At 32.5% G+C, this 14,052-nt stretch overlaps 1 protein-coding gene across 7 annotated transcripts in view; it reads left to right on the top strand.

The window, feature by feature from the left end:
- The first annotated feature begins 2,094 nt into the window (after nt 1-2,094).
- Nucleotides 2,095-14,052, top strand: part of Gyf (GIGYF family protein Gyf) — a 46,703-nt gene continuing 34,745 nt past the window's right edge. For 3 of the 7 annotated variants that reach the window (XM_089696954.1, XM_089696940.1, XM_089696913.1), the window contains exons 1-12: nt 2,095-2,205; nt 4,790-5,320; nt 5,634-5,772; nt 6,038-6,177; nt 6,286-6,450; nt 8,917-9,014; nt 9,220-9,322; nt 9,911-10,020; nt 10,118-10,257; nt 10,316-10,713; nt 10,783-11,302; nt 11,378-11,575. In XM_089696954.1, the coding sequence (XP_089553080.1) occupies nt 4,845-5,320; nt 5,634-5,772; nt 6,038-6,177; nt 6,286-6,450; nt 8,917-9,014; nt 9,220-9,322; nt 9,911-10,020; nt 10,118-10,257; nt 10,316-10,713; nt 10,783-11,302; nt 11,378-11,575 (2,487 nt within the window). In that variant the 5' untranslated portion in view covers nt 2,095-2,205; nt 4,790-4,844. Of the gene's footprint in view, nt 2,206-4,775; nt 5,321-5,633; nt 5,773-6,037; nt 6,178-6,285; nt 6,451-8,916; nt 9,015-9,219; nt 9,323-9,910; nt 10,021-10,117; nt 10,258-10,315; nt 10,714-10,782; nt 11,303-11,377; nt 11,576-14,052 lie in introns of all 7 variants that reach the window. The other 4 variants (XM_089696948.1, XM_089696953.1, XM_089696931.1 and 1 more) reach the window with 4 other exon arrangements.

Here is a 14,052-nt window from a genome sequence, read left to right as displayed (position 1 = left end):
GTTATCCATTCTCGCATAATTTCGCATTTATTATATTCGTAGGATTAAACAAATAATGTATTCAACTGATTATGATTAATTTTGTTTTTTTTTTTATTATTTATTATTTCACGAAACCGTAAATGCAAAATGCATTCACGATTTTATCGATTGAAGCACATCCCATCACTATCACCTTCTATCTATCTAAATACGTACCTATAGTAAAAATGGTGCCATGACTATGTTGAAACGCAGCTTGTAGTCTATAGCTATCTCATTCTTTCATACGACGTTTTCTTTAGATAGAGAGAAACAAATATATTTAAATTGTATACGCTCGATACAAGTACTCTATAGGTTTATTGCTCTGAGCTTATCGCTGTCGTTGCTAGGGTGTGTAGCTCGGAGCAATTATCAAGCCTGGAGAAGTAACAATTAATTGAACAATAAAGCACTAGTTTGGCCTTTTTGGCTTATGGCAAAATGTCATGCGAAAAAAGAGGACAGATATATGTCAGTTCGACAGTTTGAAATGACATGTAGCCATTTCAATTTGTTTTAGTGACCAGTCTGGTCACTAACGCATGGTGATTTTAATTATTGTTTTTGAAGTGAAAAACGTGTTTTCTAGTTTCTTATGTTATTTTCTGAAAAGATAATTTACTAAAGATTAAATGGCTTGTATTGTTCACGGCTGTAAAAGCCGTATTACTGGGAAATCGGATGAAGATTGGAATTTGTCTTTTCACAGGTTAGTGTTTTGATCAATTTTTTTGTTAATTGTATTATAAATAAGTTAATTTACGTTATTTTCATAATCATCTATGATTTATCTAACCGTAATCATTGAAATTAAATCATAATCAGCTTAGTTTTTAGAAAAAATGCAAAATATAACTTCCATAGTGTTGTGCAAATATCGATACTTGAGTAGGTACGAAGTACTTCATTGATAATGAGTGCTTTAGGTTAGGAGAAAAAAAAGGTATTTAAGTATGGATTTTATTGTTATTTGCAGGTTTCTGGCTTGAGAAAAATAAAAGATGTTTGGGTTAAAGCTATAGCACAGGGAAAATTGGAAGCCTTCAAAACATTCTCGGCCTTGCTCAAATCATTTCGAATCAGACGGGAAGAAAAGCAAAGTGCTTTGCAGAGATGCTGTGCCACAAGTTTAAGGTGGCATCTATTTTAAATAATAAATATTGTAATTCAGTATCGAAATAAAATGATGTAAAAAAAATTTTTAAATTTTATTTGTTTTATTTATTTTAAACTTTTACCAATTTTTTCCTTGTGGGAATGAGTTATTTTCCCGCGGTAAATTGTAGCCTATATGTTATTCTGATGTTTAATCTATAATATGTATAATTGTAAAGTTCCATAAAAACTCATTCAGTAGTTTTTTCGTGAAAGAATATCAAATGTCCATTCTTATATATTTTTGCTTTTATAATATTAGTAGGATACGATTATTGATTTGTAAAAAGATCAACCAGGTGGAAGTCAGATTCGCGCACGAAGGGTTCCGTATAATTCTATGAACAACAACCTAAACCGAAATATCTAATAATATTTTTTTATAAATACCACTACCATACAATGCAAGGCAGTCAATACGCATCGTAAATGAATAATTCCAAATTAAACGAATCTTAAAATTTGGAATTACCTATCCATAATTCAAAATTAAAAGAATCTTAAATTATCTTCAAGCAATTTTATAACTTAATTTTTTTATTTATCGATATTTTAGTATTCGATAAAGTGGCAAGCACTACCTTTTTAGAACAAAAAGTGGCTACATGTGGATTTGAATGCCAAGCCGATAACAGTGTGTTGTCTCTTTCTATCGCATTAATTAGGGTATTGAATAAAAGAGAGCCACTATATAAGAAACGTTCAATTATTAATTGTTACTTCTCCAGGCTTGTTAATTGCTCCGAGGTGTGTAGAGAGTAAAGCCTTAATTAAAAATCTAATGTAATTGATTCGACTTCTTAATTAATTCTCCAAAGGTTCAATTTACTACAGTCATTTAATATTCAGTCAAAAATTAAAATAATACCTAATTATCAAGGCGGTATGTATATTTTTTAATAATAGCAACACAGTTACAACTTCAATACATTTCCGAGTTCTGAGTTCTGACTTTGGTCCGCCATATTTCTCTGTCGTCGTGCGCGGTGTGTGCTTCAACTAGCTATTCGAGATCTCACAATTTAGGTAATTATAATAATTCTGTTTCAAATATATTTTGTTCTCTATGTTATTATCAGTGTTGTTGTTGTTGTGAAAATCAAGATTGTGTTACGATTCTTAAGTAGCGATGTGTAGGTAGTTAGCTGCTATTTGCCACCTTGACTCTCGGAAGTCTTGGAATATGTGTTCAAATCTGGTGTTGCAGCAAGCACGAGGCGCTTGCGTTGATTAAAGTTAATTAGAATAAGTAATATTCGAGGGTTTAATGTTTTATAAGCTTGCAAGTTACATCTGGATCTATGTTCGAATTGGAGTTTCAACTGGTGATAATCTAATAGAGGCTTTCTTTGTATACACATCGTCGTAATTTCCATGAAATAGGACATTTGATGCGGGGTCTACTCAAGAAATTCATTCAATTTGGAAAGAACGTGTTGGCGAATATTCGATCACGTTTTTTTATATCTACCTTCATATTTCTAATAAATGAACTTACAAGTGAAATTTACGGCCAATATTAGTGTATTCGTTATAAATTTTGTGGGAATGACGTAAATTTATATACATACACACAAAACATTTGTTGACAATCATTACAATAATGATATCACTCTAATAATTAGTGTCTTTATCTACAGTGATATTTTTTTAAATTATCCAAACAAAACGAAACCAAATTTGTTTTATTTATGGAGTCATATAATTATTCTAAAGATAAATAATTTCCTATTCTTTATGCTATGAGGCCAAGTGTAATAATATTATTATAATCCCTATAATGTTGTCATGAAACTCATTTATATCATCTTTGATGGGAAGTTATTTCAAAGCTTTTTTGCTTTGTTTATGTTTCTTTTTAAACAATATTACAACCTTGTGTGACCTATTTTATTCCTTCGGATTGATTTTGTTTATTTTTATATTTATGGGGACATTTGATTTATAAATCCAAATTTAAAAAAAATGTAGGTCATTTCAAATAGCTCTCTGATTTATTTAATTGGTGGTTAATAATCAATTTAAATAGAATTAGCTATATTATTTATGAACAACATGTTCTGTTGACTAAAACAATAATTTCAGCTATAAATTTAATCTCAGTGGTATGTTGTGGTGACACATACATACATTCATAAAATGTTACTGGATATTAATTCAACATATTATAATATTTATGAGTGCTCAGTTATCAGAGCTCAGTTGCTCCTTATAACATCAGATGTCAGCCAAAAGTCTCCTTAATTTTAGAAATTTTTGGACTTTTAGCAAACAATGCATAGATTTTTATGTCAACCACTCTTTTAGTGCTAATTTTGATAACTGACCCACTTTAACATACATATTTAAATCAAACTTTGTACTTATCATGGAATGGTGGCAATACAATAATTTCATGAGTTTATTTTATTATCCTGATTAGGATTGCCACAATTAAATAATTTCTTTACTAAATATCTGCATGTTAAAACAATATTTTATTAATCATGTAATTCATTTTAAATTACTATCAATAAAATAACTCACATCAATTGAGTTGTTTAAGGATACTTGTGATTTGCTAGTAATATTAATTTGTTTAAAAGTGAAAGCACTTTGGGTTGCAATTGATAATTTTTAAATGAACTAAACAAAGCAATAATGTTAATATAATAAATGTTCAAGAAGTTTGTGATTGGCAACAACATAGCTCTCTAATTTACTATACATACAGTGGTGGACGTATAATTAGAAACACCTAACACAATGAATTAGTTCTCAAATATATTTAACATTTGTGTATCAACATAATAGAGATAAAAAGTAGCCTATGTCCTTTCTCGGGTATCAAAATATCTCCATACCAAATTTCAAGCAAATTGGTTCAGTAGTTTAGGCATGATTGAGTAACAGACAGACAGACAGAGTTACTTTCGCATTTATAATATTAAGTATGGATGTAATAGAACACCCGTTTATCTAGTTTTATAAGAAATTGCTTAATATTAATCAAACATTAGCTTAAATTAATAAAATTGAACAACTTTAAGTGAAGTATGATTTCTGTGTTGGCTGTCTAGACAACAAATTAGAAACAGCACAGTTCTATTACGTGTTCTATTACATATATGAAATAATGCTTAATCTATACTTAATATTATAAAGCTGAAGAGTTTGTTTGTTTGTTTGAACGCACTAATCTCGGGAAATACTGGTCCGTTTTGAAAAATTCTTTCGATATTAGATAGCTTATTTATCGAGGAAGGCTATATAGGCTACAAGTGGTCCGCCCCGGCTTCGCCCGTGGTACCTACATGTTTAAACTATGCTATCTCTCAAGATGGATCGAACTGCACATGGTGTGCGAATTTTATTATAATCGGTTAAGTGGTTTAAGAGTCCATTGAGGACAAACATTTATATATACATTAAGATATATCATCTCGCTGTATAAGGTATTTCTTATTGTACATCCACCACTGTATATTATACCTCTTCTTATTTTACTCGTATATTGCATGTGGCAGTGCTAAAATTAAAACTTTAAAGTTTTTAGGAATAGGAGAGTGCCAGTTTTTTATTTTAAATAAATGAAACATTTTAAATATTGTTAATAGATTGTTTGTTTCAGTTCCTGCCTTCCACTTGTTTGTTTATTCTACTGTCTTCTATTCATAAATCCTGCTATGGCTGATCGTAATCCCATTATGTTTGGTCCTGAATGGCTACGAAAGTTGGCGCGAGAGCGTAGTTTAACAAGACCAAATAATCCAAATAACACAGGGCCGAGACCAATACTGGCCAGTGGTATGTCTGGAAATCAAACAGCTGGATTTGGTCTTGGTGCGTCGTCCTCCGGGGCTACCAGCACAACAGGACAACCAGTAACAACACACAGTCAGTTGAGAGAAAATGCGTCAAGTTCAGGCGGGGCTGCGGCCATTCCCGCACCGTCAATACCGGTCAATCAAAACAGACACAATACATCAAACTCAGGTGCATCTGGAGTCACACCCCTGCCTGGCATATCAGGAACCCAAAATAGACAAAATGCATCAAGCTCTGGTGCTACTGCAAATTTGGCTTTACCTAGTACATCGGGCACTCAAAACAGAAACACAACTAACAATCAACAACCTAAAGTATTGCTAGCAAAATTGAGGTATGTAGATGTGAACTTTATTAAAATATGTGTTTTGTTAGCAAATTTTTCTTTTATTTATGTGATCGTACTATTTAAAATTTTATTTTATCGAGATTTTATTTAGTTGCCAAATTCAACAATAAATATATTAAAGCATCAACATACAATTTTTTAAACGCCCTTAAAAAGTGTGTGGTATATTTATCAATTTATTAATAATATAAGTATATTGGCAACTAAATAGTTTCTTTCTTTTGCCAAGCTTTTAGAAAATAATAGCTTATCCACATACAGATATTTGTCTCTTTTATGTGTATATTTATGAAAATAGGTATGGCAGGGAGGAGATGTTAGCTCTGTATGACAGTAACGTTGATGCACCGGAACAATTAAAACATTTTGATTTACTTTACCAACCCAGGGGAAAAGTACCATTTGCATTAAATACATTTGAAGAGGAACATAATTTGGTAATTTAATTTTATATGTATTTAAATACTTTAAAATTAGAATGAATTACCTAGTTGTGTGTTTGGTCCCGCAGGACAGGCTTCTCTTAGTGCGGGAACCAATGAATTTTAAAATTATATTAATATCAAATTATTTAATTAATTTATATTGTGAAATACACCATATTGTAATAATCCTGTCTTGTTAAATAAAGGAATTATTTATTTTATTTATTTATTTGTATAAATCTATACAGTAAAAAAATACATTATAATCAAATTACAGCGGGAAGGAATTAGAGGTGGTCCACCTATTAGTGGACCTTTACCAGGAGAGCGATTTAGTGCAGGTCGTGGTGCAGGTCGAGGTTTATTGAATAACACCAGTAGGCGCATACCTTTTGTCCGGCAGTTATCCAATGGCAGGTAAGATCATATACTTCATATATTTTAAATATGTGTTAACAATATTAATCATTTAATGAAAATACTCATCACTCTTTCATTAATTGTATGTTTGCATTTTATTTTTAGAGGATGGAACAGTCAGAAACCTAGACTCCCAGGATTCAGTGCAGGTTCACCAGAGGACGAAACTCCAGCATTACGACCATGGAACTCTAGCAATGGAGCTGGACCGAGCAGGGCTACACCAACTGAACAAGCTGAATGGGCCCAGAATAAATTATTCCGGAATAGGTATGTCCAATACAATGTATATTGCATCTTGTATACAATATTATATACATATACGGTGTACTTGAAATAATAAAGGTAGCAAATTTTGCTGAAGGCAAACATTCCTTTATTTTTACAAAGAAATAGAACTGTATAAAAAGATTTTCTAAAATTCACTTGCATCGACTGGGAATGGAACTTAAAAATTAAAAAAAATATTTTTTTTTGTATTTTGTTCTTCAAATCGATACAAATAGGTCTTAAACAAGTACTTTCTATACAATTTTATCCGAAAAATATTAAATCTTTATTATGGAGTACATAATATGGGTCTTGACTCTTGATCAAAGTCTACGAAAAATTGTCTGTCTGTCAAGTGAACAACCAGTTATAATTTTCTTATGACTCATGAATTTATAGACTGGGGTAGAAGCCTTTGAAAATAATGAAAAGATAAAAAAAATCGCAGTCGGATTAAACCCATTAGAAAAGGAGGGGAATATGATAAAAATGTAAGGAAAAATAAATTACGGTCAATCCGAGTTCGGGAAGCGGGAGGGGGGAGCTTTAAAGAGAAAAAAATGGTTTCTCTCGATTTCCGACAAAACTACAAGTCCTATAGAAAAAAGTTCAATGGCAAAGTAGTAGGTAATTAAAAGTTCTACAACTTTTGTATTCACAATTTTTTCACATAATCTAAAAATTTAGGTGAAAAATTCAAAAAACCAAGTTTTTGGTCTTTTATTTCTATCTACTTCAAAATTTATTTATTTTCTACGAAATTTGGTGGAAACTTACTTTATTATGTCCCAAATACACTGTAATTTATTTGAATGAAAATATTTCTTTTTTCGCCTTATTTTGAATTAATACCAAAAAAACAACCTAATTTTCAATCGAAAAGTCACCCGTCAAAATATCAGCTTTTTTCAAAAACTTGGGGTGCCTTTTATTCATTGAAATCTCTACTTTCATATGGTGTAAAAAAAATAAACACCACCATAGTAAATGTTCTCAGGAAATGCATACAAACAGTCTGAAAATTAGCTTTTACTAAATCAGGCACACTTCTCGAACTACCTGAAATGTTTTTATCGACATCATTTTGCTTTTGAATATACTGTAAAATATTAAACTTAGAACAGATAATTATTTTTCTTTTGAAATATTACCGAAAAGACGATACAAGAGAAGATATAGAGTTCAAGAAGTGTGCCTGATTTAGTAAAAGCTAAAAAAGCTAAAAATTTTCAGACTGTTTGTATGCATTTCCTGAGAACATTTACTATGGTGGTGTTTATTTTTTTACACCATATGAAAGTAGAGATTTCAATGAATAAAAGGCACCCCAAGTTTTTGAAGAAAGCTGATATTTTGACGGGTGACTTTTCGATTGAAAATTAGGTTGTTTTTTTGGTATTAATTCAAAATAAGGCGAAAAAAGAAATATTTTCATTCAAATAAATTACAGTGTATTTGGGACATAATAAAGTAAGTTTCCACCAAATTTCGTAGAAAATAAATAAATTTTGAAGTAGATAGAAATAAAAGACCAAAAACTTGGTTTTTTGAATTTTTCACCTAAATTTTTAGATTATGTGAAAAAATTGTGAATACAAAAGTTGTAGAACTTTTAATTACCTACTACTTTGCCATTGAACTTTTTTCTATAGGACTTGTAGTTTTGTCGGAAATCGAGAGAAACCATTTTTTTCTCTTTAAAGCTCCCCCCTCCCGCTTCCCGAACTCGGATTGACCGTAATTTATTTTTCCTTACATTTTTATCATATTCCCCTCCTTTTCTAATGGGTTTCATCCGACTGCGATTTTTTTTTGTTTCAAAAATTATCTACTCTAGTCTATTAAGGAAAGAAACCATTACATTGTTAATAAATAAATAATAATTAAATTCACATTCTTTCTTAGACGTTTCTTTTTTATTGAAGTTTTAAAGTAATTAGGATGTTTTAAACATGTTTGCGGTACAATACCGCAGTATTAAAATTCGATTATTATTTTGTATTTTTCATTTGTTTTACTTCTAATTATTATTCGTAATTTCAGAAGAAAATAAATTAATGTATCCAGAATGAGGGACCTCATTTTGAACAATTTATTAGTTAAATAGTGTTAAAATTAGTAACATTCTTTATGTTGACATGTTGTTGATGATACAATAAAAAAATTTTCAATTCCATGATATTTCTATTTCTAAGAGCAAATATTTTAACGAGAAATTAACAATTAATTATATTTAACATTCTGTCGATTTTAAGAATTCCCGGTTAAAGCAAGTGAATTATAGGAAAATATTTGAATGCAGTTCTATTTCTTTTTAAAAATAAAGGAATGTTTCCTTTCAGCAAAATTCGCTATCTTCAGTATTTCAAGTACTTTCTTTCTTTCTTTCTACTTCCCTCCAGGGCCCATCGAAAATTTCCACACTGTATACATATTTTTTTTTAAACATGTAAATCTTGCTTTCAGACGACAAGTTCACAATACTAATTGGCGACAATCGGCCAGAGAAGAAGGCGATGAATGGCGATTGAATGAGGCTGCAGGAAATAGACCAGCAAACCAAGGTTAGATCATAACTCAACAATTGAATGCATATTCATGTTTGTTGCTTTATATTTGTGTTGCTGTTGTAGCTTGTCATATCACAATACTCGACAAATGCTTCATATTTAGTTCAAGATTATTTTGATTTATGAAAATATAAATTAAATTTAATTATCAAATTATTTATTTTTCAATTTAATGATAATTTTTAATCAATAAATTTAGAGCGTGACTGGCCAGACAGACCACCTCAAGAGAGATCACAGTCGTGGAGTACCAATCGGCGTCCATGGTCTGAGAGCCAACATAGTGATGATCTACCAGAATGGTAAGGAATAGTCTGTACCAACCTGTAATGTTGACAATTATAAGATATATCTATAACATAATATTAAGAATTAGCTATAAATTTTACTTGAAGGATGTCACTGTCCAAATCTATGAGAATACACTAGTAGAGATTGTCTAATCTAAAAATGAACGCCCCTCCACTGTGTTTACGCTCACATTCAAAGTACGTGTATAGACGCAATACACACAAATTGGTCTGCCTCATTGGTCGTTCAGTCCTCCAGTCCCGTCCATGCCTGAACGACAGGACCAGTTGGCCAACTAGTGCATAAATGACGCGATGCACGACAGAACGGACGTGTCATTCCGTACATAGCGCGCTCTCCCCGCCATACAATGCTAGGCACCTGAACTGATCGCCCGATTAGTTGACAAATCAGTGCGCGAGTGTCAAAGTTTGCAGTAGAATCGACGCGCGCACACATATAAAGTGGTTCAATAATTATTTGTCCTCACACATTCAAACAATTAAGTTTAGTGGAGGGGCGTTCATTTTTAGATTAGACAATCTCTACATTAGTTACTGCTTATATACAGATGAATGATAATATTTTCTTTGGAACAGGGCTATTGATAATCCTGAAGCAGGGGCTGGATCATTTGATTCATCTGGAGCGTTCCATGGATATAGCAATGATGACTCCAACTTACCAAAAACCGTTGAAACACCATATCGTAAGATACATAAATGAACATATATTAATAATTCAATAAAAGTATGTGTTGGTCTATATTTATTTGTTATATGGATATGAAATTTGTTCCTTTATAGAGCTGGCTCGGTCCCATACACATGCTTCATTTGCTCGATCTAAAACTGCAGAGGAAGGTTCAGAAGAATGGTGGGCTTCGGAGAAAGCTAAAAAGCTCTCGCCTAAACGTTTCCCTGCTGGAGATTTTAAATTTGAGAAGGTAGACATATTTTGTTTTGTTATGTATTATCAGTGTTACAGTTCTAACATGTTTATAGAAGGTTGAAAATTTACAGACGTCAAATCAATCTGATCCGAACGAGGCCAGTACCAGTACAAGTGCACGCAACAGGCAAATGGATATGGATGATCTTCAGCAAATACCTGAAAAATTGGAAAAAGACTCATCACCAGAAGCGAAAAACAAAGCTGCAGAGGATTCTAAGAACCAGTATGCTGAAAGTAAAACATTTGATGCCCTGATGCGATCCGATATAGATATTGCTGATGCTAATGACGACCGCAGTAATTTCCAATCGGTCATGATAACTCCTAATAATAGCCTCCGCCAAAAACATCAAAATATTGTAACATCTACAGCTGACACATCTAATCAGCCGAACATCAATCCTGGTCTCCTACAGATGTTCCATGGAATGCCGCATGGAAATGAGAAGTATGTTATGGCTATAATATGAAACAACTTTAGTGTACTGATCCTAACTAACTTTGATATTCCTTACAGTGACGCTAACCAATCGGCCGAAGATAGAATTGTGGATGATTTGTTTGAAATGTCGCTCTTAGATGAACCGAACATGCCGTTAAGGAATATTGGACCTAATATGACACACCAGCCCTCTGGCAATTTGTGTATGATTCCACAAATGCAATCCCTCAATTCCAATATCCAGATGGGGCTCGCCAACCCAGCCTTGCAAAATCATGCTATGATGAATTCTGTCCCTAACATGTCTAATCCATCTGGTCAAGGCAACATTCAGAACATTGGTATGCCCAATTCAGTATTGAACTCTTCATTGGGTCTACCGATTGGTGGAGCCAACAATGGCATGGTGCTACCTATGCAAGGAGTATTACCACAGGCAATGCCTAACAATCCCATAAATCCTGCTATGAATATACCGATGCCGCAACATCCAAATGTAATGGGCAACTACCAACAGAATCCAGCCATTCCGGTAATGCCAACACAGAATGTTGCAAACTCTTCTCTGTTTTTGGGACAACAAAATAATAATTCGGTATGTAATCTAACACAGGTTATGACACATTGTGTTTATCTAAATAATGTTTTAATATTTTCATGACTTTTACAGCAAATTCCAACAGCTAATGATATGAATCTACAAAATCCAGGAGGTCAAAGCAATATGTTCCCAATGCACGGATTACAACACGGTGGCGCTCAGGCTCCTTTCAACTCCATCTATAATAACATAATGCCTCAAACAGCCAATCAAAATAATGGTACCCCACAAAGTATGATTGATCAGTGGTATTATGAGGATCCTGAGGTATAACTTTATTAATATTTTTCTATTTACATATTATTTTATCAGAAAATGCTTATAAGTAGAGATTGTTATTCCTTTGTAAGATTTGTACATGTCAATTAAGAAATATTAAATAACAAGAAAACTATTGAAAATATTTTCAGAATAAGTTATGTTTTTTTCATATATTGCGATTTTTAACTTAAGAGTGATAAAAGTAATATTGACAGAATTTATTCAAAGGTTTTGATTGCTATTAAATAAAAAATTGCATTTAATGCGAATATGCTTTGGGCGTTACAATCGAATTATGGTTGTAATGTTATGTAATGCGAATTTTATTTATTTATTGTTTTGTTTTTAAAATTCAAATCTGAACAGAAAGAAAATTAAGGGATACATGTATAGGGGAAGAATAGCAGAAGATAACTCAATAAATAACATATTTATTTATTTATTGTATGAAGAAGAGAATGCAGCTTCAAAAATAAAATAAGACAATATATTTCTCTAACACATCTATTCAAGACATAGATTTATATGGATAAATATATAAGCAAAAGAATAACAATGCAAAGCACTGCTATTTTATAGGAAATTTCCCTTGTGTCTAGAATCTTTATATTTTGTAGATATGAATCTACAATAATTGCGAATTCATTTCTATGTTATAAAAGTTTAAATCAATGCGAACGTATCTGCTATGTTTTCTCACTTGAATCACTAATTTTGAATATTTTGGATATATTGATGGATGAGCTTTGTCACAAAAAAAGATTCTAAAGAAGGGAATTTGAAAATAGTTGAGATTAGAAATTTGTATGTGGATTAAGTATCATGCTAATGTACAGTTCAAGCAGGCGATGACATGGATGGATAACTAAATAATGTAGTACAAACTCATGGACCAAGTTCACTTTCTCTGATGCCCCATGTATCATTTAATATACATATATACATAGATCATACCTAAGATAAATCTGATTTGTCTAAAGAAAATATAAGCTAAGCAGAAATTTGTGGAAGAACTTTGGAGAAGATTTTTGTTTATTGTGTTGTGGCATATTTAAAAAAAGTTATATTTCATATTATGGTGAAACTTCTGTATTTGGAGGAAGTGTAAATCATTCGTTCGTTCACAGTTTTGAATGAATGGTTATGATCTACATAAGCTGCTATTTTGCGATTGTTTCCCATGTTAAAGGCGAATTTAGTGCTGCTTTACAATTTGCTTTACAATTGCTTTACAATAAAAAACAAATGCTGGGCAATATCCTTTTGAAAATTTGTAAATATTTTCTATATTTAGGTGTGAGATTTTGTAATTAATACGGTTGAATTTATATTTTTGGTTTTATGGCATTCAAATGCTTTATAAATATAAATTTATAAAGAATAGAAAAAATTCGATCACGAGGCGGGACTCGAACCCGCATCCTTCGCGCCATTCCGGGGCGGATGCCTGACCAACTCAGCCACTCGTGACCCGCCAGAGCAATCGAATTTATTCTATTCTTTCAGTTTTATGTGTCTGAAGGGACACACCGCGCGCCATCTATTGAGATGATTAACAACCATTTCAACCAATATGAAGCACTTTTCAGTGAATACAATATTGTAACGATGGAACACGACCTTTTTTGTTGAATTTATATTTTTGGTTTTATGGCATTCAAATGCTTTATAAATATAAATTTATAAAGAATAGAAAAAATTCGATCACGAGGCGGGACTCGAACCCGCATCCTTCGCGCCATTCCGGGGCGGATGCCTGACCAACTCAGCCACTCGTGACCCGCCAGAGCAATCGAATTTATTCTATTCTTTCAGTTTTATGTGTCTGAAGGGACACACCGCGCGCCATCTATTGAGATGATTAACAACCATTTCAACCAATATGAAGCACTTTTCAGTGAATACAATATTGTAACGATGGAACACGACCTTTTTTGTTGAATTTATATTTTTGGTTTTATGGCATTCAAATGCTTTATAAATATAAATTTATAAAGAATAGAAAAAATTCGATCACGAGGCGGGACTCGAACCCGCATCCTTCGCGCCATTCCGGGGCGGATGCCTGACCAACTCAGCCACTCGTGACCCGCCAGAGCAATCGAATTTATTCTATTCTTTCAGTTTTATGTGTCTGAAGGGACACACCGCGCGCCATCTATTGAGATGATTAACAACCATTTCAACCAATATGAAGCACTTTTCAGTGAATACAATATTGTAACGATGGAACACGACCTTTTTTGTTGAATTTATATTTTTGGTTTTATGGCATTCAAATGCTTTATAAATATAAATTTATAAAGAATAGAAAAAATTCGATCACGAGGCGGGACTCGAACCCGCATCCTTCGCGCCATTCCGGGGCGGATGCCTGACCAACTCAGCCACTCGTGACCCGCCAGAGCAATCGAATTTATTCTATTCTTTCAGTTTTATGTGTCTGAAGGGACACACCGCGCGCCATCTATTGAGATGATTAA

Source organism: Colias philodice, chromosome 1 (genome assembly GCF_061535455.1).
Source record: "Colias philodice isolate Cphi_HAF_F1 chromosome 1, ilColPhil1 Martin Lab GWU primary, whole genome shotgun sequence".
Lineage (NCBI taxonomy): Eukaryota > Metazoa > Arthropoda > Insecta > Lepidoptera > Pieridae > Colias > Colias philodice.
The sequence above is the reverse complement of the archived record's forward strand: the minus strand, read 5'-3'. Positions and strand labels throughout refer to the sequence as shown.